At 45.9% G+C, this 25086-nt stretch overlaps 2 protein-coding genes across 2 annotated transcripts; both read left to right on the top strand.

Annotated features, from left to right (window-relative positions):
• The first annotated feature begins 59 nt into the window (after window positions 1-59).
• Window positions 60-7773, top strand: LOC117060322. Its single transcript, XM_033172537.1, has 4 exons — window positions 60-476; window positions 5578-5740; window positions 6626-6740; window positions 7423-7773. Exons 1-4 carry the CDS (start codon window positions 449-451, stop codon window positions 7771-7773), a joined length of 657 nt encoding a protein of 218 aa, XP_033028428.1. The 5' UTR covers window positions 60-448.
• Window positions 7774-11817: 4044 nt separating this feature from the next.
• On the top strand, window positions 11818-22187 carry LOC117060321. The gene is made up of 11 exons (XM_033172536.1): window positions 11818-12039; window positions 12237-12416; window positions 13434-13647; window positions 15057-15140; window positions 15342-15464; window positions 15978-16132; window positions 16892-16978; window positions 18299-18445; window positions 20300-20494; window positions 21386-21507; window positions 21944-22187. The coding sequence occupies exons 2-11, from the start codon at window positions 12396-12398 to the stop codon at window positions 22185-22187; spliced, it is 1392 nt and encodes a 463-aa protein (XP_033028427.1). The 5' UTR covers window positions 11818-12039; window positions 12237-12395.
• Window positions 22188-25086: the final 2899 nt, after the last annotated feature.

Raw genomic sequence — 25086 nt, 5'->3', positions numbered from 1 at the left:
AAATCAGAATGAATGCTCAATAAACAGCTAATATTGTCTGATCTCCCTGCAAACAAATTAGGATGAATGCTCAGTCATCTGGAAGCTTCCTAAAAGCTTAATCCAACGATGATCACATGCTGCAAAAATAAAGGTTTTCCCTGGATTGGTTTTATTCATATTATTCACCACTCGAAGGGTTGCTTCTTTTACTGGTTCCTATAGCTGGGTTTAACCTTGTGAAAAATTCAAGTGGCAAATGTTTGCTGAGAGTTAATCTTCTTCTCTGTCTCAGGACCTTCTCTCCGGTTCATCCCAGTGCTTTCTGAACTACCCGGGCGCAAAATTCTACAGCGCTGCCGGCACTGCCCATGGAAGTTGGGAAGTCATCAATCGGAAACTGATCCCACTCCTCAAGTCTGTGGTTCAGACTCTGGAGGAGAACAAAAGGGGTCCCTTGTCTCCCGAGATGCTTCTGGGTCTGGGATCAGGAGAAGGTGTGGTCTGCTGTTTCCATGGTCATTGCAATGCTTTTCTTTCAACAGAGCAAGGGATGAAACCATTTTCTGAGCCGCGAAATAAGTGCAGTTGAGTTGCAAGGCCAGCTCTACCATTAGGTATAATGAGGCAGAAGCCTCAGGTGGCAGATACTAGGAGGAACTTGTGGCAGCCACCCAGGCTTTTGCTCTTGAGCCATTCCCCACCATCACTTAAAAGGCCACTGCCATTCTTTTGAGATGGTGCCCCAGTGGTGATGTCTGCTTGTTGCTGGTCTGGGCTGTCATGCGTAGCCACCTTCCCCCAGCAAGTTAGGCAGAAGTCATAGAAAGGACTGCTGGAGAAAGCTTCTCAGTGAGCTGGCAAAGCTGAGGCCACGAATTTCAGCAGGCATTCTGCTTGTCGCATGCATTGCTCCGCTAAATCTGCATGTGTTGCTGCAACCACCCGCAGCATTTTATTTTGCAATGTGGGTCTTCAGCCAAGAAACATGTAAAAAAAATACACATGCTGGTGCAAAATGTGCATTGAAATGCATACATTGGTACAAAAATGCTTTCCAGAAAAAGACTTTGGGGGAAAAGGAAGAGTACATTAGAAGAAATTAACACTAAAATGCTGGTGAATTTTTTGTGAGAATTTTGTTTTTATTTAAAATATAAATCACAAACTGATGAGGAAATGTGGATAACCGAAGAATGGGGAAATGACAAACTGGGAGAAACTGAAATGGACATATTTTCCCATCCCCAGGCAGCACAGCCCCATAGCCAGTGTTGCAGTAAGATTCAGTCTTATTGCCCCTGATGAATGGAAATGGAATGGAAATATCTCCTGTAGAAGCCCAAGGAGAGCTATACGAGTATATAATAATCATGCCTACTTATAAAGTCTTTGCCTATTAAGCATCCAACAGTGCGATCATAAACCCAGTTCATGAAGATTTAGTTTCTTTATTTGTTTACAGTTCCCATTTCTAGCCTCATTTTCCCCTCCAAAATGAAAACACCTGACAATTCTCAATGAAAAACCACCACCCGGTGGTGGAACATCAAAACAGGAGAGAATCGGGAGCATCTCTAAGAGCTCAAAGAAAAGCCCTAGCCGACAGAGAAGCAGACTAAATGTGAAAATCTAACCAAAAAATCTAAGCAGCAAGGAGATCAAAGTCTTACCCGAAAAATTAAACTTTTCAAACCGCTTGTAACACAGCGATTCAGCTGCAAGACAGATTAGGATGAAGGCACCAAGCACCCTGCTGTTTGGGGTGGGCATTAATGCTGTGGGGGTGCTGTCATTCCTTTGAGGAACCTGTGAGTACCTCCAGATGTGGCTGGACTACAACCCCCATCATCCCCCTGACCATCAGCTATATTAGCAGGAGTTGAAGTCTGACCAACAATGCTTGGAGGCTTGCAGGTTCCCCACGCGCTGGACCTACAGAGCAGAATGAAATGAAGTGGCAGCACCACCCACTGGCAGCTAAAGGAATGACTGAGCAGTGCATGTTGGAGTCATCAAAGGGGTTTCTGCAGTTGCTGCACATAACATTGTGCCTTTGGGGCCTGCTAGAAAACAACCCTACAAAGTTTCGGCTGAGGAGGAATGCTGTTGCACACAGGGTCTGTTTTGGGGCTTCCCATAGTGGGAATCTGGTTGGCCACTGTGACAAGGTAAAGGTAAAGGACCCCTGGATTGTTAAGTCCAGTCAAAGGCGACTAAGGGGTTGCGGTGCTCATCTCGCTTTCAGGCTGAGGGAGCCAGTGTTTGTTTGCAACAGCTTTCTGGGTCATGTGGCCAGCAGGACTAAACTGCTTCTGGCGCAACGGGACACCATGACGGAAGCCAGAGCGCACGGAAACGCCATTTACCTTCCTGCCACAGCAGTTCCTATTTATCTACTTGCACTGGCGTGCTTTCGAACTGCTAAGTTGGCAGGAGCTGGGACAGAGCAACGGGAGCTCACTCCGTTGCAGGGATTCAAACCACCAACCTTGTGATCGGCAAGCCCAAGAGGCTCAGTGGTTTAGACCACAGCGCCACCCGCGTCCACAGTGACAACAGGATGCTGGACAAGATGGGCCACTGGCCTGTCTCCTTCTGATGTGCTTATGTGTCTGTGCTGCGCAGACTCCCAATTATTTATTTTGTCCATGAGAAGTATTTTTATACACCACTTTTCAGGAGGAACCTCGCAAAGCGGTTTCCATAACATTATCAAAACAACGAGCATCAATAATGAAAAAATAGACAATTGCTCAGAAAAAGAGCAACAACTCTCTGCATTGAAGATGCCGCTTCTGCTTTTATTCCCTTTTAATTTCTAGGCTTGGGAAGGCTCAGAATTTGTCTGTGAGGATGTGCCCATGCATTATTCAAACCCTGACCACAAGATTTTAATGTGGAGGCATTATAAACCCTCTGAGTCTAAACTGCTTCCCTCTGCAGTTTAATTCTCCCCCCTCAATTAATTCAGCAGTATACCCAGAGTCTGTTAGCACGGGATTCCTTCTGTCCTCAACTTGGCAGCAAGTGGATGAAGTACAGAAAATCGATGGCATCCCTTTTACCCCCCCACCCCACCCCACTCTCCTGGGAATTCAGATCTATCAATTGTGATGCAACCAGACTCTTAGTTACACAATAGATCTAAATAGGGGTTTGGTTGGCAGACCATGCAAGGCTAGAGCTGGGAATATGGAGAACAGGATGGGGAAGATGCGCAGGCGAGCAGGCGGGCATTAGGGTTCTGCTGACAGGGCCAAAACGGGAGCTGAGCTGCACTCAGAAAATGCTAAAGATTTTTATTTTCATCCAGTCCTTCCTCAAGCAACTGCGCAGGCCTTTTACCATATCTTATGTAGACAAATTTGATTCACTTTGCATGCATTTGTTTATTATTTAAGCTACTTAGAGGGGGAACCTACCCGATTTGCACTTTTGAAGCCAACACACAGCCATCCTTTGAAATTCACACGACTCCAAATTTTCCAATGCAGTTCTCCAGCCAAGTAACGTTTGCGAATGCCCGTACTAGGCCGAAGTGTTTCCCACATAAAATGTGATACGTTGAAAATCCATTTCCAACACATTGATTAGTTCAGTCAGCAGAGCATTATAACTATTAATCTCGGGGTCGTAGGTTTGAGCCCCACATTGGGCAAAAGATTCCTGCATTGCAGGAAGTTTGACTTGATTATCCTAGTGGTCCCTTCCAAGTCTATAACTCTATGATGCTATGATGCTAAGATCCCATTTGTGATACCAAGCTCCCATCTAGAAGCAACTCCAGAAGTGTCTGGGATGCAATATCAGTTTGGTCAGGAAGACAGCCACACCCGTGGGTCATGGCAGGTCCACGAGTTACTTCAGATATTGCAGGTGCCCCTTGAATTCTGCCCAGTAAGTGATTACCTAGGATGAACAGAGAAATCCGACAATTTCAGTTCCTTCTATTTCTCGCTTTCCTCAACTTAAATCCAGATCCCCACATATCCACAGCAATATGTGGGTTGTCGTTTTTTCAAAGCTCATGGAAATTTTATGAGTCTCTCTTAAAATGCTTTTTCATATATAATTTTCAGTAACACACACATTTTTGCAAGTAACTTCCCTTTGTATAATGCATTTTAATGTTGTTTTCATTGTGGTGCATTTTTATGCACTCTTCCCCCTAATATGTGCAACAGGGTTTTTTTTTTTAGAACTGAATTGCAACATTTGAAGAAGTGGGTATTTTGAAGCTGAATTCCCCTGCGGTGCACAGATTGGTTCAAAATGTGCATATTAGGTCATTTCCCATTAACGTGCAAACAAAACACAACGTCTCCCCAGTCCAGACTGCCTGCTCCGCCTTCTGGCTTCTGTTAAGCAGCAGTGAATTGGCTTCAGCCTTAAATGTCCTACCATTAAAAATACATAAAATAGAACCCCCTTAGTTTTTCAAACTTTCTTTTAAATGTACAAAGTCTTGTCACTTGTCCGTATCTTTGGACTGAAGACTAGGGGGTGAGGGTGGGGATACAGTTGAAGCTGGGAAGAATCCCAAAAGCCTTTAAGATTCGTCAGCACTTTCAGAATAGTTGGTGGTTATTTAAAAACTACCAGAACTGCATTAACGTAATTAATAGCAGGCAGGGTAGAAACCACACATTTCCTCTCTCATGTTGTTCTCTTTTGCCCCCTCCATAAAACATAACCCATCTCTTCTGGGGGCACCAGGCCAGCTTAGGGGACCCAGAGCAGCTTAGTTTCAGGAACTGAGAGGCAGCTACCCCATTGGCATTGGATATCTGAGGCAGCTCTCACTCTCTCTCTACCTAATAGTAGCACCGGCCCTGTTTGGAAGGGAGCGGTATTTAACCCTTTGTCCCCACCATGGTTGCAATTTGCAGAAACAACCATTGGTATTAGTGGTTTATTTTTCAAGATAGCTATGCAAAGGTAGAAATGCCACCTCAGATTGGGCCCTCGGCCTCTCAGCTAATACATCAGCTGATCTAATTAAGCCCTTAGCCCATGGCATGGACTACTTCATCTGTTGCCTTTCCCATCCCCATTATCCAATTTTAGACTAGGGATAAAATATAGGTCCTCAGGACCAGGGGCCCTAGGTGGCCCTCTGGGCCTCTCTTTGTGGCCCTTGGGGCTTTCCTTCCCAGGCCACACTCCTTCCTGGCCCTTCTTTTTTCCCTCCTTGCCCAGCTGGAATGTGTCCTTCAACTCTTGCTTGCTTGGACAGAGGATAGAGAGGAATGTTTGAGTGTAAGTGGAAACCAGCCTACTGTTCAGAGGTCAAATTCACACTTGTTGGTCTGCCCGCTTTTACCTCTGGCCCTGGCCACCAGTGGCCCTCAGAAGGAAATGTGGCCCTCAGGGTTGGAAAAGGTCCTCACTGGTGCTTTAGAATATCAGCATTTTGGACCTGAAAGCCGTCGTTTTTGGGTTAGGGCGGCTGTCTCACTTAACGCCACTGCCAAGCTGCTCCACATTTGTTTGCAGACATCCTGCTCTACGCAGTGCTTACCCTCCCAGAGAAACGGTGAATTTGATAAGCCTTCAAACGAAGCATTCCTTTGACACCTCTCATTCTTCCTATAGGCTACTCATCCAGAAGCACTCTGAAGGTGTCTGAAGCTGCCGGCGAAGCGTTCCGGACCGAAACGAGGCAGGAAATGGCTCTTGCTGCGGCAACCCTCTCGCCTGCGCCTCCTGCTTGGTCCACATCAAACAGATCCCAGCTGTTGCAAGAAATCCAGACCAGGTGAGATGCTCAAGCTCCAGGGCCCAGTACAAAACACCCAGGGGCTGCAGACCTTGGGCTACCATCAAATGACACCCTTGCCATTGGCATAACCCTAAGATTTCCCCTCTTCTGCACAAGCATGATGCAGAACAGCTGTGCAAAACAGGGAGAGCTCATCCCTGAAAGGCCATAGGACAGGCAGTTTCTTTTAGGGAAGAGCCAACACACTGCTCAAGCCAATGGGAAGGCTGGGAAGGAGCTTACGGGTTACTACAACTCTGTGCTGTCTTAATTCTTCACGGGATTGTGGTTATGATGCTTTTTCTTCTTGGCATTCACAGTGTTTAGAATCATTGGGCTCTTAAGCTCTGGGACACCTCAATTGGTAGAGCATGAGATTTAATCTCAGGGTTGTGGGTTCAAACCCCGCGTTGCGCAAAAGATTCCTGCATTGCAGGGGGTTGGACTAGATGATCCTAGTGGTCCCTTCCAAGTCTGCCATTCCATGATTCTATGATCAGAGGAGGTTTTGCTTCCCCCACCCCTGGCAGTTCCAAGCCCTCCCCAGCCTCCATTGAGGCTCTTTGCTCTGCATAAAATCGGGAGAGAACCAGCACCCATGCTCCCTCTTCCAAAGTGGCTGAAGTAGGGGAGATAGAGAAGATCCATTCCTCCTCCAGTCCACATTCCCACCATTCGGCCTCCTCATTTTGCTCCATTCTCCTCCTGCATCAGTGCCTTTCAATCAACATCCAATCCCAAGAGCCCTTTAGGGCTCATGACAGCTCCCGCCTCTTCCTGCCATTCTTTCAGCAACTGGAGAATCAATTCCGCTCCTTCTCACACGGCAGCTCATAAATCTGCCAGCACCTCCTGACATTACCTGTGCTGTTGTTTGGGCAGGATTTTCTTGGAGAAGCACGCCAGCGAGATGGTGCACCTTGAGCTGTCCTTGATGGCTGAGGAAATCAACATGATCTCTTGCTTTTGCGAATCCTCCAAGCTGAGAAAGGACCTGGTGAGAGAGCTGTCTGTCGCAGAGAGGGGCGATGGGCAAGGGACAGAATTTGCTTTATGGAGTTTCCTCCAGTAAATGAGATCTTTAAAGGTGGATGATTGGCACTGATACTCAGCATCCAATTATCTGAAATGGTTGCATGCGTCAAAAATGGTGCTATGGTTCCATCCCTGATATCTCCAGGTAGATTTGGAAAAGAACCCCGGAGAACAACTGTCAAACAGTGTAAAGTCTGGAAAAGGGATTGGGAGTCTGTGGCCCTCCAAATGTTGTAGGACTCCACCTTCTATTATCCTTGACCAAGGGCCATTCTGGCTGGGGCTGATGGGAGTTGGAGTCCAACAAGATCTGGAGAGCCAAAGGTTCCCCACCCCTGGTGGTTCCTCCACCCCAATAGTCTGGCCCTGAATAAGGCAGCTCCCTACATCCTGATGTCTTGACAGAAATCTAAAAGCGTGAAATCCAATTTCCTGATAAAGTCTCATTTGCCAGTTTGCACTATTGCACTTTTGATCTTGTTGAGCAATAGTGACTTCTTCAGGTCAGCAGCAAAGACTGAAGAAGGTTCTTCCACTGCCACCTGAACGTTGATATTTTTAATATCTGTTTTGTGTTCATTGATCCCTTTACATCGAGAAATTGACCTTATTGCCCTGTGCTGCCCATATCCCTGTATTTCCAGGGGATGACACAAAGGCATAACTTGGGAGCGGCCAACGACTGGGACAACCTCCTGAAGGAGCTGGCTGAGTATCACCAGCATGCTGAAGAAGAGCTTAGACAGCAGCACTGGGAAGAAATTAAATGTGCCGGGCTCAGCCCAGAGGAAAGAACTCTCAAAGACGGGGCTTTATTCTCTCTGGAAGAAATCCTGCACAATCTTGCGTCGCTAGGTGCCGACCTGCAAAAAGCAGGGGGCCCCTATAGATTAGGCCTTGCTAAAGCAAACAGTGTGAGTTGCAGCTCCCAGGGTCCTGTGTTTTGCAGGCTCCTGTCTTCATTCCCTCTCTCTGTGACCTGTGTTATTCAATGACAAGCTGGTGTGGATGCATTTGGCAGAGAGGTGGGTTGGGTTCGATCAGTGCATGGATATTATGGGGAGAGGGAAAGGTACAGAGACTTTGGGGGAAAGGGCCACAGCTTAGCTGCAGAGCACATATATAAACAAATACTTATCTCTCCTGGGTGTCCCATTGTTGTAGCTCTAGATCCAGCACAGACAGCAAGACAGGCCTCTGTACCTCTTCTTCTCAACCCAACATTCTAGGCTGCTAGTTCTTTGTTCTTCTTGACTGGCCCACATACCTTGATAACACCATCTCCAGGTAGTCCAATTTGGACCAAGCTTTACATAACAAGGCAGATCCCTTACAGACTTGACTAGAATCATCAACTTAGCAAAGAGATTGGTTTGACCACTTTAGCAGTCCTTTATTCTTTGCAGAAACCCCATTCCAGGGAGACAAAAGCACAGGCTTGGTGGGGACCCCAAGGATGACATCTAAACTAAAAAGAATATGTTTTTATATGTACTGGAAGCCACCCAGAGTGGCTGCCGAAACCCAGCCAGATGGGCAGGGTATAAAAATAATAATAATTATTATTATTATTATTATTATTATTATTATTATTATTATTATTATTGTCATCCCTCCGGCAAAAAAACAACAACCTTACAGCAATGTTATCTTTTGCTCTGCAGGAAACTCAAACTTTGGACAGCAAGCTGGGCAGAGGCTCAGTGGCTCAGAAACTGCGAGCCACAGCAAGCAAGATAGTGAAGCAAGAAGCTATGAAGCAAATGTGGATACACAGAGTTCTGGATTGTTACAACCATCTCCAGGTACAGCCCAGCCTCTTCTTTCAGAGGAAAGGCCATAGCTCAGTGACAGAGCACCTGTCTTGCATGCAGAAGGTCCCAGGTTCAATGGTCAACATCTCCAAGTAGGGCTGGGAAGGAACCTTCTCTGAAAATCTGGAGACTGGCTGCCAGTCAGTGTAGAGCAGGCATGTCCAACAGGTAGATCGTGATCTACTGGTAGATCGTGGGGTGTTCCTGGTAGATACTGGCTGATCTCTGGCCCCTCAGCGATCTCCTTACAAAAAAGCAAAAACAAACACAAAACCTCCCCCAACTTTGCCTTTTCTAAAAAAAAGCTCCACAACTTTGGGTAGATCACTGCCAGTCTTTTTACGACAATGGGTAGATCACTGCCAGTTTTTTTATACTGTGAGTAGATCACAGTCTATTGGGAGTTGGACGTTCCTGGTGTAGAGAATACCGAGCTAGATGGACCAAGTGTCTGACTCAGGCCGAGACAGCTTCCTATGTTCCTTCCCCTCAGTTCTCCTAGTTTTAAAGGGTAGCTATATGGTAAATGGTGTTTCCGTGTGTTGCTCTGGTTTGCCAGTAGCAGCTTAGTCATGCTGGCCACATGACCCGGAAGCTGTAAAGCGAAATGAGCGCTGCAACCCCAGAATCGTCCGTGACTGGACCTAACGGTCAGGGGTGCCTTTACCTTTTTATATACTGTTACAGGTAGGTAGCAGTGTTGGTCTGCCATAGTCAAAACAAAATAAAATAAAAAATTCCTTCCAGTAGCACCTTAGAGACCAACTAATTTTGTTCTTGGTATGAGCTTTCGTGTGCATGCACACTTCTTCATCTTCATCAGCTGTTCTAAGTTTGCTCAGTTGCAGCTAATCCCATGGAGATGCCACTGCTAACATTGGTGTGAATTTCTCTACCTTCTGCCCTAAGAGATGGAGCTGTCCGGAAGAAGTATTACAGGTTCTGGACAACTTATGCCACACAGCTGCAGGGGAAACGGTGGCCTGTGAGGTGGCCCAGTCAACTGAGCAACATCAGGTGGAGAGAGTGATGACCTTTCTCCAAAAGTCTTCTAAGGAAGGGGAAATACTTGTCTCATTCAAAGAAATGGATGAAGCTGAGCTGAGGAAGCTACAGGCACTGATCCAAATGGAACTGCAAGCACAGATAGAGGAAAAGGTACAGAAATTGTGCTACATTGGCCTGGCTGCATCCAGATGTGCCTGTCAGGCTTCGGGGAAGCAGTTTCCTCCCTCCCTTTGGCCGTGGATAAGCAGAACAAAGCAAAAATAGTCTCTTGCCATTTAAAGAGATTTTCATGATCACAGCAAAAGAACAAAGTCTATTCTTGGAGCAAAGGTGCTCCCAATTAAGGTTTCCACCCACTCCACCACGAGTTACCTGAGTCACTTCCTCATCTTGCAATCTGATCTCACAACCACTGTGCCTCTGTGCAGCTTTCCTTGACCTTGGACTGATCGGCTGGACACTTTCCAGCGAACCAGAGTCTGTTTACTATCTCTCTCTCCCTCCCCTGGTTCTTTTTCTCCCAGCTATTCACTACCCAGTTCTTCCTAACTTTTGTCTTCTGATCTCTGTCCCTCTGCAAACCACTGTTCCAAATCTATACTGTCCCACTGCTCCTGAGGCTCCCACCATTCCTCATCTGTGCAGCCCTCAGCACAGTCCCTGACAGTGCCCCCAAACTGTAATGTATCAGGGGAAGGCTACAGCTAGAGGTAGAACACCGACTCTGCATGCATAAGGTCCCAGGTTCAATCCCTGGCATCTCCAGGTAGGGCTGGGAATATCCCTAGCCTAAAACTCTGTTGAGCTGCTGCCCATCAGAATAGACAACATTGAGCTAGATAGACTAATGGTCTGACTCTGCGATTATCCACACGTACCTTTCTTCCACTCTTTCCTTTATCCTTTTTAAAATGGTTCTACAAGGGTTTCTCAATGTTTCCTCCAGCTGGAAGCCAAAGAAATGGAAGTGATTCAGGAGGTGGCCAAGCAGACCCCAGGCCCCGCTGCTGCTGAACAGTTGGCGTATTTTCTCTTGACTCAGAGGCATCTACGGCAGACAGTCCTGGTATCAGAAGGTACCTCGAGGCTTCAGAAAGCAGGCCCCAGAACGCCGCACAATCAGAGCTCCACAGAAGACCTTGCTCAGGAGGTAGGAACATGTGTTCCTGCCAATGGACATCTCTAACATATTTTTGAAAGTGGAGAAGAATGGCTGTCAAAATTGCAGCACTGTGCAGATACTACAGGTCAGCTACTCTGAGTGCTGGAAGATTGACAGGATGTACAGCTGTCTTATATTTAACCTCAGCCATCCTTCAGCAGCCTTTTGCTCTCCAATTGTTTTGGACTGAAACTCCCATACATTTCAGCCAAGGGGCAGCCACTGGGAAGGCCCTGTCCCTCATTTGATTCAGCAGGGGGCACCCATAGCAGGGCCTCCAAAGGGGATCTTAAGGTTCAGGTAGGTAAGTACGGGAGAAGGTGATCTTTCAGGTAGTCTGGCACCAAGCAGGTACCTTTGAATGCCAGTTGCAGGGCAGCAGAAAGCAGGGGAGGTCTGTTGCGTTCATGCCTTGCTTGTCAGCTTCCAAGAGGCTGAGCACAGTCGAGGCAAAATTCTACAGGTATGCTAGATAGGATACACGCAGCAAAGCTCTTCCATTGCTCTTTTTAAACAAAATGAAAGAGGGTGGTCTTCATCATATTGAATCTGGGCCTTTCTGTGTTTCAGGAGCTGCTTGTGGATGAAGAGATGAAGGGCGTTGCTCAGCTGCTGAAGGGGAAAAAGGAGTATGAGGACTCCGTGCTGGAGCTGCAACACACAGCACGGGTGCTGCAGTTGAGGGAGAGGCAATTTCAAGAGACGGTCCAAATGCTGAAAGCTCACTCCTCAGATAAGGTGACAATGAAGTGATATTATTATGATGCGTTGGAATTACATCCTGCTCTTCCTCTCCAAGCAGCGCAGGGTAGCAAACAGACACAGTAATATACATATATATATCTAAAAACCTTTAGAAGGTTTGCTCCTGCAGCTCAGTTCCTGTTTGCACTGGCTTGTCCTCTGTTATCTCCCATAGCAGCCAATTTGTGTTATGCCTCATGGTAGCCATTTTGAATGCTGCTCACAGCCTTTCCTCAAAATTCCAAGTGTGCCCACTGACCTGCAAAGACTCACAAGCCTTTAACAGTGACTATTTTTGCTGACTCCTCTGCTATTGTGCAACCTAACCACTGCCTATATTCCCTATCTTTCTCTCTCGCTGTTTCAATGCGGCCTTCAAACAGCAGCGCCTGGAGGATGCTCACCAGATAGCCAGTGGACTGCAGGACTTCAGGCAGCAGAAAACCAGAGAGCTGGCAGAGCAGCTGAGAACTTGCCTGCTGGGCAGCCAGAAGGCAAAAGAGGGAACCTCAAGCAATCCCAGTCCGCCCCAGGTAGGAATGCCATGGAAGCCATTGGTTTTCTGCAGGGAAGGTTCATTGGGAACATGTTAACATTCAGGTTTGTATCTTTTAAAAATGGGGGTGGCTGGGTTTGGGAGTTTGCCAAATGAGAAGAAGTAAATCATTTCTTGTTTCTTAAAACAAACAAACAAAAAAACTGAAAGTCGTGGTTTCTTTCTGCCCTGCAGAGTGAAAGTCCTCCTCTAGAAAAGAAAGATAAAGGAGGAAAGGGAAAAGGGAAATGGGTGGATTCCCAAGAAGCTCGGTTGGCGGAGCTGGAGGAATCTTACCGGGAGCAAATCTTGGAAGAGAAAGCAAAACTGGAGGATCAGCTGGAAAGAGGGGAAATGAAGAAGTGGTCAAAGCAGGTGGGAGCAGGAGGGCCGGCCCAAGACATGCTGGTATGGAACTCAGTCCCTCGAGAAGCAGCAATGGCCCCCAACTTGGATGGCTTTCAAAGAGGGTTAGACAAATTCATGGAAGACAAGGCAATCAGTGGCTCCCATCCATGGTGGCTGGCTTCTCCTTCCGGTGTCAGAGGCAATATGCTTCTGAAAATCATTGTCTGGAAATCGCAGGAGGGGAGAGCGTTGTTGCACTCAGGTCCTGCTTGTTTGGTTCTGAGAAGAGGCATCTGGTTGGCCACGGCAAGAGGGTGGTGGATTAATAGGTAGGCTTTTGGCCAGATCCAACAGGGCTGTTCATATGAGGCAAGGGGAAAGGTTCCATGTCCTGAGCAGACTAGCAGCTGAATCTTATTTCAACAGTGGTGAAGGTTAAGCAACATAATTAAACAACAGTGTACTTCAGGAAAACAACTAAGAACCACAAAAAGTAAATCATATGCTGAACATCCTTGCATTAAAAAGTGGTGTAATTTCAGTATATAATCATAAACAGCTATTAACACGCCAAAAGCTGTAACAAAACAGACACAGTAATACTATCACCACTCTAACTGTCATGCATAGGAGCCAACTCCTAGGGGCTGAGGTCCCTTTACCACCCCAATAAAATATTTGAGGGGGCTGGCCCTCCTCCAAAGTGGATGAACATTGCCATTCAAATGGTGTTTGTGCACCATGTCATGTGATCGATTATGTGGGGCGGGGCTTACCTGGGCACCCCAATATTTTATTCAAGATGGCACCCCTGCATGACTTCTACACACACAAAATGTAGTTCTGTGTCACTGAAGGAGAAACTGTAGTTCCTGGCTTCTGCAGTTTCCAGTATTGTGAGGTTTATTAAAGACGCTCAGAGCATTATGCAGAAATGCCCCTAGTCTGCCACAGCTGGACTCTAGGAGGTGGAGGGGTCAGGACTTGCAGGTATTTAGAGGGAATGCAGACAGCAACTCAGTGCTTAACCCTTATTCTTGCTAGAAACTGATCAGAGAACATGATGAGACGGTGACCTTCCTGGACAAGGCGTTTCGCCAAGATATGCACAAGCTCAGAGGGAGGATGGAGAAAGATCAAAGGAGAAAATACTCAGGTCAAGAAGACGGAAATTCTCTGACTTCTGAAGCTGCCTCTTTGCCAGGACAAAACCAACCCAGCCTGGCTGAAGACAGAGTTCTTTCCCTCTTGGCAGAAAGTAAGTCTCCTTGGCTGCTAACAAAAAGTTAAACCAGCCTTGTCACTCTTATCCATGGCCCTGTGAGCACTTTCAAAATAAAGTGAGCAACACTCAGTGACGGAAGCTGAGGCTTCAATCACATAAATGGAGAGACCTTCATTGGTTGCTAGCAAAGCTGATTATTTCGGAGTTGTTGTCTCAGACCAATAGTCCCATCTGAGGTTTGTTTATGTGGGCCATGTTAATGCCATACATTTTAAACACTATGCTACCACTTTAAACAGCCATGGCTCTTTAAAGAGAATTATGGGAGCTGTAGTTTGCTAAGGGTGCTGAGAGTTGCTAGGAGGTGCCTAGTCCACTCTCCCCAGAGCTACGATTTCCAGAGAGGTTTAAAACAACCCCACAGGGATCTTTGGAAACTGCAGCTCTGTGAAAGGACTAGGTAGCTCCTAGCAACTCTCAGCACCCTTAGCAAACTACAGCTCCTATAATTCTTTGGGGAAGTAGAAGAAGAAGAGTTTGGATTTGATATCCCGCTTTATCACTACCCAAAGGAGTCTCAAAGCGGCTAACATTTTCCTTTCCCTTACTCCCCCACAACAAACTCTCTGTGAGGTGAGTGGGGCTGAGAGACTTCAGAGAAGTGTGACTAGCCCAAGGTCACCCAGCAGCTGCATGTGGAGGAGTGGAGACACGAACCCGGTTCACCAGATACAAGTCTACCACTCTTAACCACTACATCACACTGTCTATTTGAATGTATGGTGTAAATGTGGCATTGGTCAAGGAATCCCATGGGGTCATGGCCATTTCCAGAGCAACCTGCTGAGCCCTATCCAGAACTACTCTCTCTCACTCTCAATCTATCAATTTCTGTTTCTCTGTTTTTCTGTTCTTAAGTTAACTTCACCTTGTTTCTGCATCAGTGTGCAAATTATTCAGCAAAAAATCTGCATGAAAATGTAAGTGCATTTTTGGCACACTTTTTTAGGAACATAAGAAGTTGTTTAGCTCAGCATTACCTACACTGACAGGCAGCAGCTATCCAGGATTTCAGGCAAGAAGCATTTCCAGCAATACATGGAGATGCTGGGATTGAATTTGGGACCTTCTGTATGCAAAACCAGTGCTCTACTGCTAAGCTACAGCCCTTCCCTTGATAGTTTTTTTCCTAACATATATGTACTGTACATGCTTTCCCCATGATATCAGCCTTACACAAGCTTTTTTGATGCTGTTTTTGATTGGGAAATGGCATCATCAAGTTTGGAGGAGTGTGAATCTCGGGGATAGTTGCATTAAGAAGAGAAATGAACAATTTTCTCCCCCACCCCAGAGACAGGAGGGGTGGCAGGGAAATGAATGTGTCTACACGATTCTTTGCCTTGGATCACACCAACTAGATGAATGCTCCTCTCTTGCAGATATCAAGGTCTTGAAGCAAACTGAACTCCTAGTGAGCTTACGAACCACCCTGCTGAATCCTCGGTTCACAGCTCTTCTGTCTGGTAAGGCTTCCAAAGTGATTGTTGTCACATCATGTGATGCTACGTCTTACTTTTGCAAAGGATTGAAGGCTCCTGTACACACCAGAATGAGCTATATTGCATGTTAGTTATGAAATGCGCCCTGTGAGTAGCCAAACTTGGCAAAAAACAAAAACAAAACCCTGCCAACAAGCAACGTGAATTCTCTTCCCGTTTGTGTAGATAGCAATGGAGCTGGTGGTATGACATCTTCCAAGCTCCTTGCTCTTCTGAAGGATGTGAACTGCCAAATCCAAAAGTGTGCAGCGGTGGTTGGACTGCTAGGTGTCCATCGTCCGGAATATGGTAATTCCTTTGCATTGCACTCTCTGTTCTGCTTTCAGTAGACAAAGGCTTCAGCACCATGGACAGGTTCTTTTCTGGAGGGAGGCTACTGGATCAACAGCTTGATTGGGGTCTTGGTTCATTGCCTTTGAAGATATAACAGCTGTTCTTGCTCTCTACTCCACCTGATCCCCCCCCCTCTCTCTCACACACACAATATAGCTACACCCCTTTTACTCTTGTGTCTTATCTCTATGGCCTTCTCCTTCTCCTCTCTGCTGCCCACTTCCTTCTCAAACCATCCCAACTTATTTTAAGAATTGACCCATCAGTACAAATCAAGTAATTCATGGACACTTGATATGCATCCTTTTATCCTTAAAAGCAGTATTTTATTTTTGTCTCTGTTGCTTTACCGGTAATTGAGGGACTTTGAAATGCATCATCCTATATTGCACAAACAAGCAAAAGTTATTAAAATGAAATACCCAAGAGAACAAATGTATTTTGGTTTATATTTGTTTTTCCTTGCAGATAAAGTAAATTCTTTTCAGGATATAATGGACACTCAGATGGTCCCTAAATCCAGAGATCTTGTCCCTCTGCTCACATCAACCCTTTCTGCAAGGGAATTTGTCGTGTACCAATACGGAATGGTGATCCTGAAATTCCTGAGACCTCATATTGGCGTAAGTGTTCACAAGGTTTTTCAGGGAAACAGTCCCATGGAGTGCACAATGGTATGCTTTGCATGGAGCCCAGCAATTTGAGCAAAATCTTGCAAAAAAAGATTGAGTTTTAATGGCTCTGGACTGAAACATATGCAGAGGAATAATGCCATCTTCTACTCATGCTACTTTTGTGCCTCCCCACCCCAAGAATTCCAAAAGCAAGAAAAGAGCAACAATGGTGCTATTCATTTAAAGCACTGAGAGACGGTGTTTCTTCTCTTAACACAGCCTTCACAAACATGGTGCCCTCCAGATGTTGTTTGACTACAATGCCCTTCATCCCTGACCATTGGCCATGCTGGCTGCTGGTTCTGCTGAGAGCTGGAGTCCAACAACATCTGTAGCACCGGGAAGACGAAGGCTGTCTTAGCTGTCCATCACTCCACATGGCTCCCAGTTCACATCACTCTCTCCCTAAAGACTTTATTCCTTTTCATCTGCAAGTTCTGTGAGCTTCAGCCCCTCTGCGATATATTGCAACAATGGAAAACCTCCCCCAAAGAAATGGCCAAATTAGCCCTCCAAAACATTGAGCAAAGTGGTTTGATTTCATGTCTGTAATTAAAGAACTGGCAGATTGAATGTGAGGGGTGTTGTGTATTTCAGAAATTGGCAGTCTTATTCTAGATTTTGATCAGATGTGGCTTATGCTTTGGACCTTCATCGGTCCGGAGAGGCAAAGCATATCCATAATGGATTGTTTTCTTTCAATGTCAGGCACCAGAGATTGATCTGTGCATTGCTTCCAGCATTCCTTCCAGCAACACACTAGGAAACGCCTTCCGGAACTCTTTCCATTATCAGGTACATCCTCTTGACAGAGGGAATCTTCCCCAAAACAAAATGAAGAACAAATGTCCTGCATAAATGAATGTATGGACCTTCCTTACATTGTGTCAGACCATTGGTCCATCTAGGGCAGCTGTGGGGAACCTCAGACCCAAAGGAAAAGTGTCTAGGCCTCTCTATCTTGCTCATGGGACTCTAGCTGCCAGGCACTTGGAATTTTGACAGGTGGGCAGGGCAACTGGCCTGTCAATCATGTGGTGTCACATTATTGGTATACTGTAGTTGACATGTGGGTTGTTCTGCACACCTGTCAAAGGTGGCCCTTAGAATGGGACCAGATACAGAGTGCAGGTTCCAGCACCAAAAAGATTCGGCATGGAATTTGCTCCCACCAGAGGTAATGTTAGCCAGCAACTTAGAAAGCTTCAAAAGGGTATTAGAAAATCCCTGGGTGATATCACTGGTTGCTAGTTGTAGTGGTGGTGTCCTCCTGTCAGGCTTTGGAGAATGAGATCCCTCCCCTGGTGGCAGTAAATAAGCAGATCAAACAAAAAGAGCATTCTTACCAGGTAAGTTCTTTAATAATCACAGCGAGAGACAAAGGATACATCTCTCTCTAAAAAATGGCATTGCTCCCAATAAAGGTTTATCCCCTCTGTCCCCATTAATCTACACCACTCCTACGTCGGGTAACCTGAGCTTGTTGGCACTGCGCTTTCTGTACTATCACTCTCAAAGCCCATCTAGTCTTAGGTGAAGGGGGGTCAGGAATGCTGACCAAGGACACTGAATCTGCCAGCTGTCTCTCTCCTGGTGTTTCCTCTTCTAGCTGTTCCTTACCCAGTTTTCCCAGCTTTTCCCCTCTGGACTATGCCCCCCTGCAAACCACTGTTCTAAATCAATACTGTCTTCCTGCCATTGGGAAGGTTCAGAAAAGAGGAGGTGCGGCTCCCACCATTCCTCCTCAGTCCAGTCCCTGACACCTCCTCCGGTATTGGTGACAGCGTGTCTCTGAAAACCAGTCACTGGGGGACACAGGTGAGACAGTGCAATTGTGGCCACCTCCTGCTTGCAGGTTTCCCATAATGGGGATCTGGTTGGCCACTGGGAGGACAGAGCACTGAGCCAGATGGGCCTTTGAGTCAGGCTCTTCTTAGGAATTATCAGAAAGGAAAGAGGGTGAGAAAGAGACTGAGGCACAGAAGATTGGAGAGCATTATAAGTATCAAAAGCCTGAAGGCGAAGGACCTGGAGCTAAAAGCATCAGTCCTCAGTCTCTCTCATGTGATCAGTATTTATCTATTTATTTAAATGTTGCCTTTTCACTTTCCTTAGGCCTCTGGCAACAAACTGTTCATTCTAAGGGAGTGCCTGAGTTGCGTAGGGAGCTTTATCCTGCTTCTCGTGCACTGCCTGGCCCACATCGCTGCCGAAGACCTCAGCCAGGATTCCAGCCCAGCTTTTCGGAGGCTGTTTTACCAGGTACAAAGCAGTCATAACCTCGCTGTAAATCCGTGGACACTTAAAGGGCATGGTAGTTAAAGGTTGGTGGCCTCCTGGGTGAGGCTCCAGGCGGGAGCAGACTGGGAAGGAGCAATGTGGTATCCATCTGTGAATTCCTGTTATGGAGAAGCTAGTAAGGCTGTTCACTGGATCCACGCAAAGAAAACAGGGACCAGTTTCACAGAACTGTACCGCTGAGCTGCTATGCCCAGGGTCAGTGTGTCATTTCACTTAATAGATATAGCTTATATGCAGCAGCAGCAGTTAATATTAGTTAAATGAATCCTTTACTTGGAGCACACCCTCAGCTGAACAGTATTCAGACTGACACTTTGTATAAAATAAGAAAGTTTGTGTTTATTAAAGGAAGTACATTGTGGATAGGAAAGAATTCTATAGCCCTAGCTAACTGTCTGTTTGGAGAAGCAAAGCAGCCATGTTTGCCCCTTTGTTCTCAGAATATAGATCCAAGATGACCTCTTGTCTTGAGGTCCAGAGAAAGAATGGGAGGAGGAGCAGGAAGCTATAAACAGGATGCAACCTAAGACATATCAGTCTAAACATTGGAGAGATAAAGAGAAGTCATTGCAGGGAAAGTCACAGGGATGGTTTGGGGTCTTCACCCATGCAAACCCCTCTCAGCAAGCTGAATTGCACCCAAACTTCCAACAATTTCCATGTGCATCTGTATGAAAATCAGCAAGGATTTCTGAGTGCTGCTTCCTTCCTAGCCCCTCTCTGTTTCATTAAATCAGCAGAAACAGGAATTCAGAAAACCAACCAGGCTTGCTGTTAATCTGTGCCCTGCTAGGTCTGTACAGGCACACCTCATTTTATTGTGTTTCGCTTTATTGTAGTTTTCAGATACTGCTTCTTACAAAGACGTGGGGTGCAGCTACCCAGTCCCACCCGCCACCCCCACTACTCCTCTTCTGGCCAGTGGATCTGGAGCCAGGTTTTCCCCTTTCTACCCCTATAGGCTACAGTAAAGTGTAAACATAACTTTTATATGCATTGGGAAACACAAAAATGTGTAAGACTCACTCTATTGCAATATTCAGTTCATTGCGGCGGAACCAAACCTGCAATATCTCTGAGGTATATGCATCACACCCAGGGGTTACGGTGTGCTCTGTGCACACTGTAGAACAGCCACAATGGGTGAAAATGGATTGTGTGCGTCTCTTCTGCAGAAGCTGCTTGGATCTTTATGCACATATTATGCCCAGCAGTGGAAGTTGTAGGGGCTGCTTTCACGTACTCTGTTGTGCACATTCCCTTTAGCCTGCGCCACAATTCACAGTGCCTTTCAGTGCCAGCCACCTGATTTATTTATTTTTAACACTTTAAAATATGTGCACTTCCTCTGCCACTGTCCTCTGGTCCCTGACCTGGACCAGGTTCCAGCCCAGCTCAGACAAGGAGCAAAATGTTTGAAATCCACAAGCCCACAACTGAGATTGGTCATTTTGGTGATGTGCCATTGATTCGCCAGAATTAAATGGCCCTAATCAACCTGGACCCAATGAGGTGTCTGGATTAATTTTCCAGGCAACCAGAAGTACATCCAGGAATTCGCTTCTAGCTCTGCTATGCTCCAACGAGTGACTTGCCTGCACCATGAAAATAGCTCCAAGGGACTCTTTGAGACCAATGGATTCAGCTTGCCGTGAACTCATCTGAAAAGTTACTCTGATAATTTTTCTTTCTTTCCCCCTACCCTTCCTTCATATTTCTCTTAATTTTTGCTACCTTGAAATAATGCACATTAAACATACTTAAGGAGAGGGTGATATATATTTTTAAACTATATTATTTATCATTGCATCTCAGGCACTCAAGGCTTGCCTGGGTGAAATGTTCTCTCTCAGGCTTCAGACGTCAGCAGTTCTGGAGGACAGTAAATCCGCTGCAATGATGATTAACGAGGCTTTTCTGAAGGGAGAGGGGCTCGCAGATGAGAAAATCAATCTCCTCTCAGGGCTCTTGGATGCCAAAGTGAAGCCTTCTGCAGACTTAGAGGAGGAGGTAATTCTTCACACACACACACACACACACAAGTCCACTCTCCACCCCTTCCCAGGGTCCCTTGTGCCACCCCAGAGAGAAAGACTGGTTGCTTCTCAGTCAAGAGTGAAGAAGGCTGGGATAGCCCTGGACAGCTTCACTATATATTTATGAATTTGCAGGGGGGGTTGCAAAAAATATATATACCGTATTTTTCCGTGTATAAGACTAGGCTTTTCCCTAAAAAATAATGTAAAAAATTAGGGTGCGTCTTATACACAGATACATCTCTTTCTCCCCCCCCCCCATTTTCTTAAATCTTAGTCCCCCAAAATAGGAGGCGTGTTATACATGGTGGCATCTTATAGATGGGAAAATATGGTATGTTGCAGCATGGAGCAATTCCTGTTCAAGCTTCCAGCTGGCTGTGTCCTTTTCCATGAGATTCCATTCCTCCATTTCCCCTCCCCGGTTTTCTGTGCCATCCCCAAAGCAGCAAGTCAGCATACTACTTTTAAATGATCACAAAGTATTAAAAAGCAAAAGTCACATACAAAGCCATTAATATCTAGCAAAGCTACAAAACAGAAGGTGGGAAAATTATTGCCCTGCAGTTGCTGTAGTTGAACTCCAATTCCCATCAGTATCAGGCAGGTCAGTCGATCGTCAGGGATGATGGAAGTTGTAGTTCAACAATATCTGGCCATGGTTCCCTGTCCTTGACATGCAGCACATGCAACCAGCACAAAAGTCCCCACCTGCCTGAATAACCCCTGCAGATGTACCCAATAGCACCTGCTGCTTTCCATGTAGAATTCTAGGGTTGGAAGGTCCACCAAAGGTCACCTAATCCCCTGGATGCAATGCTAAATAAGCAAATTCATTAATGGTCACCTTGCCTTTCTTTGCAAGCGTGATAGCCTCTTGCTTGACGTGGATTTCGACGACTCACTCAGAAGCAAACTGCCTGGAAAGAAGAAGGATTGTTATTCCAACATCTTGCCCAGAGGCCAGGAGATTCTCCCATTGACAAGGTGAGAGTGGTCCAAGTCACAAGTGGTGGTTGATGACAATGTACTGAAAACAGGTGGGTAGTCAACCTGGGGCCCTCCAGACATTGCTGGGTTGCAAACCCCATCATCCTTGACCATTGGCCATGCTGGCACAAGCTGATGGGTGTTGGAGCCCATATTGGCTGTAGTAAAAGAACCGAATTAGAGAGGCTCTGAGAGCAACGGAAGGGAAGGAGACGAAAGGTGGGATTTTGGTGTTCTTCCTGTTGGAGAAGGAATGATGAGTCAGACTGAGCAACTAGATTAATGAGAGCAGGCAGATTGTCATGCTCTGAATGTGTTTTTCTTTCAAATAAATTTGTATAAAACTGATGGAGAGTCTTCGCTGCTTTATCAGGCTGTTCGCCTGCCAGAGATCATTATAACGCCTGACCTGACCCTTCCTCCCTTTCCTTAGCTCACAGGCCAGCAGTTACCCCCACACCACCCCTGAAGCAGCAGCAGACAAGCTGGATGTGCTCAACGAGAAGCTGGTGACACTCCTGCAAGAGGAGGAAGAATGCATCTCCAGGAGCGGAGATGACGGATCTTCACTGTTTGATGAGCTCAAGGCCATCAGCTTGGAGAAAGACTCTCTGCTGAAGGAAATAGAAGCCCTGGAAAGGAAAGTGGCAGAAGCCAAAAGGGGGAGGCCGGAATGAGTCCGTGGAGTCTTAGAAAAGCAATGGGGGCAGGAGGGAAAGAGGCAACAAGTTAGGATTGTGCCAGCAAGAAGACTGAAGGGGGTGCCATGGCTTTTTTCCCAGGGGGAACTCACAGGAACTCAGTTCCAGCACCTCTCAGGTGGGCACCATTGCCATTTTAAGAGAACGAGGTTCATGGTGAGTTCCGGCATCTCTTTTTTTCTAGAAAAATAGCACCCCGCAAATGGTTGACTTGTCATAGCTGCCTGTTTTCTATCCCTCTACCCTAATGTACATCTGCAAAGAGTCATGTAATGTCAGCTTGCAGCTTAAGCCAAGGATGGCAAGAGTCCATCACAAGGACATGATTAGCAAAGGATTTAAGTTCTCAGTACAATTGGTTAGTTATGGCGAGGTCCACACAAACACAGTAAGGCTGGTAAAGACCATTCCCAAGGCAATGCATACATACCCTACGATATTTCTCCGATGAAAATAGGGGCACCCTAAATAAATAAATAAATCCCTGCACATTTGACTGGGTTGCCCCAGCCACTCTGGGTGGCTTCCAACACATATAAAAACATAACAAAACATTGAACATTAAAAAAAAAACCTTCCCTATACAGGGCTGCCTTCAGAGGTCTTCTAAAAGTTGTATAGTTACTCCTTGGCTCACAGGGTCGCATAACTCCATACTCTCCAACATTTTTCCGATGAAAATAGGGATGCCCAAAGGAAAAGCGGGACTTTCCAGGATCAAATCACAAAACCAGGATGGCTTCTGTAAATTCGGGACTGTCCCTGGAAAATATGGACACTTGGAGGGTCTGTGCTTAGTGGGAATCTGAGATTAAAAGGGAGTTCGGAGGGAGGCCCCACCCTTTGCCATTTGCAGGTGAAAACACTGAGAGCGGGAAACTGCCTTATAGCTAGTGAGGCCATTGGTCCATCTAGCTCAGTATTGGTAAGACTGATCGCACCAGCCCAGCTCTCCAAGTATGGATAATTCTCAGCCCTACCTGCAGATGCTGAAGATTGAACCTGTGACCTTTTGCATGCAACGTAAATGCTCTACCACTGAGCTAGTACCCTTCCCCCTGCAATACAAGCTGAAGAGTCTCTGATTACATCATGCCAGATACATCCTTCCCTAGCCCATCTTCCTGTTGCTTCCACTTGTAAAGGCTATCAACATTAAGCTAGAAGGAAATACCAAATATATATTTAGTGGCTGACCTCATCTCATGTTGGCTTTGGAAAAAAAGTAACATTTGCCACAGCTTGGTGTTCGGATCATTGCATTTTTAGAACAAGGGAGCGAGGAGAATGTGGGGGAACCTTGCTGATGGGGTTGGGGGGCAGAAATCATTTGTCCTCATGTCTGCCTGTGGGGACAGGCAACCTATGAAGCTAAGTAGGGATAAACTAGGGAGTTGCAAGAGAAATTAGTACAAGGCCAACCAAGCCCACTGCAAAAACTTTGCTCTCCTAAACTTTGGGTTCTGTTATTACTTCACCTCCACTTGTTCAGGCATGTCTCAGTCACAGTAACGGTTTACCCAATAAAGTTAAAACCAAATCTGAAAAGGACTCAATTGTCCAGTGGGATGATTCATGCCCTGCAGGAAGAATTTGCAACAAGGCAATGCGCACACACTCCAAACTGGCAGGCATTTTGCTCCCCACCTTTCCTTTATCAGCAGGTTTTTTGTTTTGTTTTGTTTGTTTGTTTTTTGTCCATTAGGCACTAATGGCCCACCCCCAAACCCTCGCTTTAAACATCTATTGCAAATCAAGTAAACATATCTAGCATTGTGCCACAACAGCAGAATTCATACCCAGCCAACAAACAGATAAAGCTTTCCTTCTTGCTGAAAGGAAGCCGTGTTTATATTCCCTGCATGGGAGGAACGATTTACATCGGCCTTTTAACTTGGCAAGGGATGGGCACTTTCCAAGAAAGCATTTCTCATGTTAATAGCCTCAAGAGTACAGTTATAGGCAGCTGCGGTGCCAGGCCAAGAAATTTTGCTGCTGAGTCAAGAAGCAAGACACTGTATGTGTTCCCCACGCAGCAGGAGACACCAACCTTTTTAGACTTGTGGGCACATTTGGATTCTTGAGAGAGTGCTGGTCATTCCCATCATGTCTTATTTTTTTGCAGCCATTTTGTGCCATCCTCCACAGCACTTTTATAAAGATGTGAGTACTAGCAACTCATTCTTTTTAACTAAAAAAAAGCACTGAGTATATATGAGTACACAAACTTCTGTTTCTCAAGGGATCTGTGTAAACATCAAGAGCCAGTAGAATTAATCTGAGTTTTACAAAGCATATACAGCTTAGGCCCAGGCTATCTGCAGGACTGCAATGCAATGCCATTCTCTGGCCAAGTTATGTGTACAAAAATGCACATACAGTGGAACCTCAGTTTTCGAACATAGTCCGTTCTGGAAGACAGATCGACTTCCAAAATGTTTGAAAACCGAAAACTGAAAGCAGAAGCCTCAGTACAATAGGGAAACTCAAAACTGAAGCCACGTGGCATGTTTGGCTTCCGAAAATTGTTCAAAAACCAAAGCAGTTACTTCTGGGTTTTCGGCGTTCGAAAGTTGAAATGTTCGACTTCTGAGACGCTCAAAAAGCAGGGTTCCACTGTATTGTAAACTGTACATAAGATGCATTGTTTTAGGGGAAATTGCCTTGCAGAAGTATGTATAATAATCAACATTGCATAAAAACAAATGCATATTAAGGAAATTTGCTTTAAAAAGCTAATGAATTACCGGTATCCTGAGGCCTTTAAAAAGTAATAATAATTGCAAACCAGCTTGGAAACATGGAAAGCTTGAACTTAAAAAGAGTGGGGGGGGGGAATGAGAAACCAAAATTGACAGATTTATCCATCCTTAGT

The sequence above is a fragment of the Lacerta agilis genome, chromosome 15, assembly GCF_009819535.1.
Source record: "Lacerta agilis isolate rLacAgi1 chromosome 15, rLacAgi1.pri, whole genome shotgun sequence".
In the NCBI taxonomy this organism is placed as follows: Eukaryota; Metazoa; Chordata; class Lepidosauria; order Squamata; family Lacertidae; genus Lacerta; species Lacerta agilis.
The sequence above is the reverse complement of the archived record's forward strand: the minus strand, read 5'-3'. Positions and strand labels throughout refer to the sequence as shown.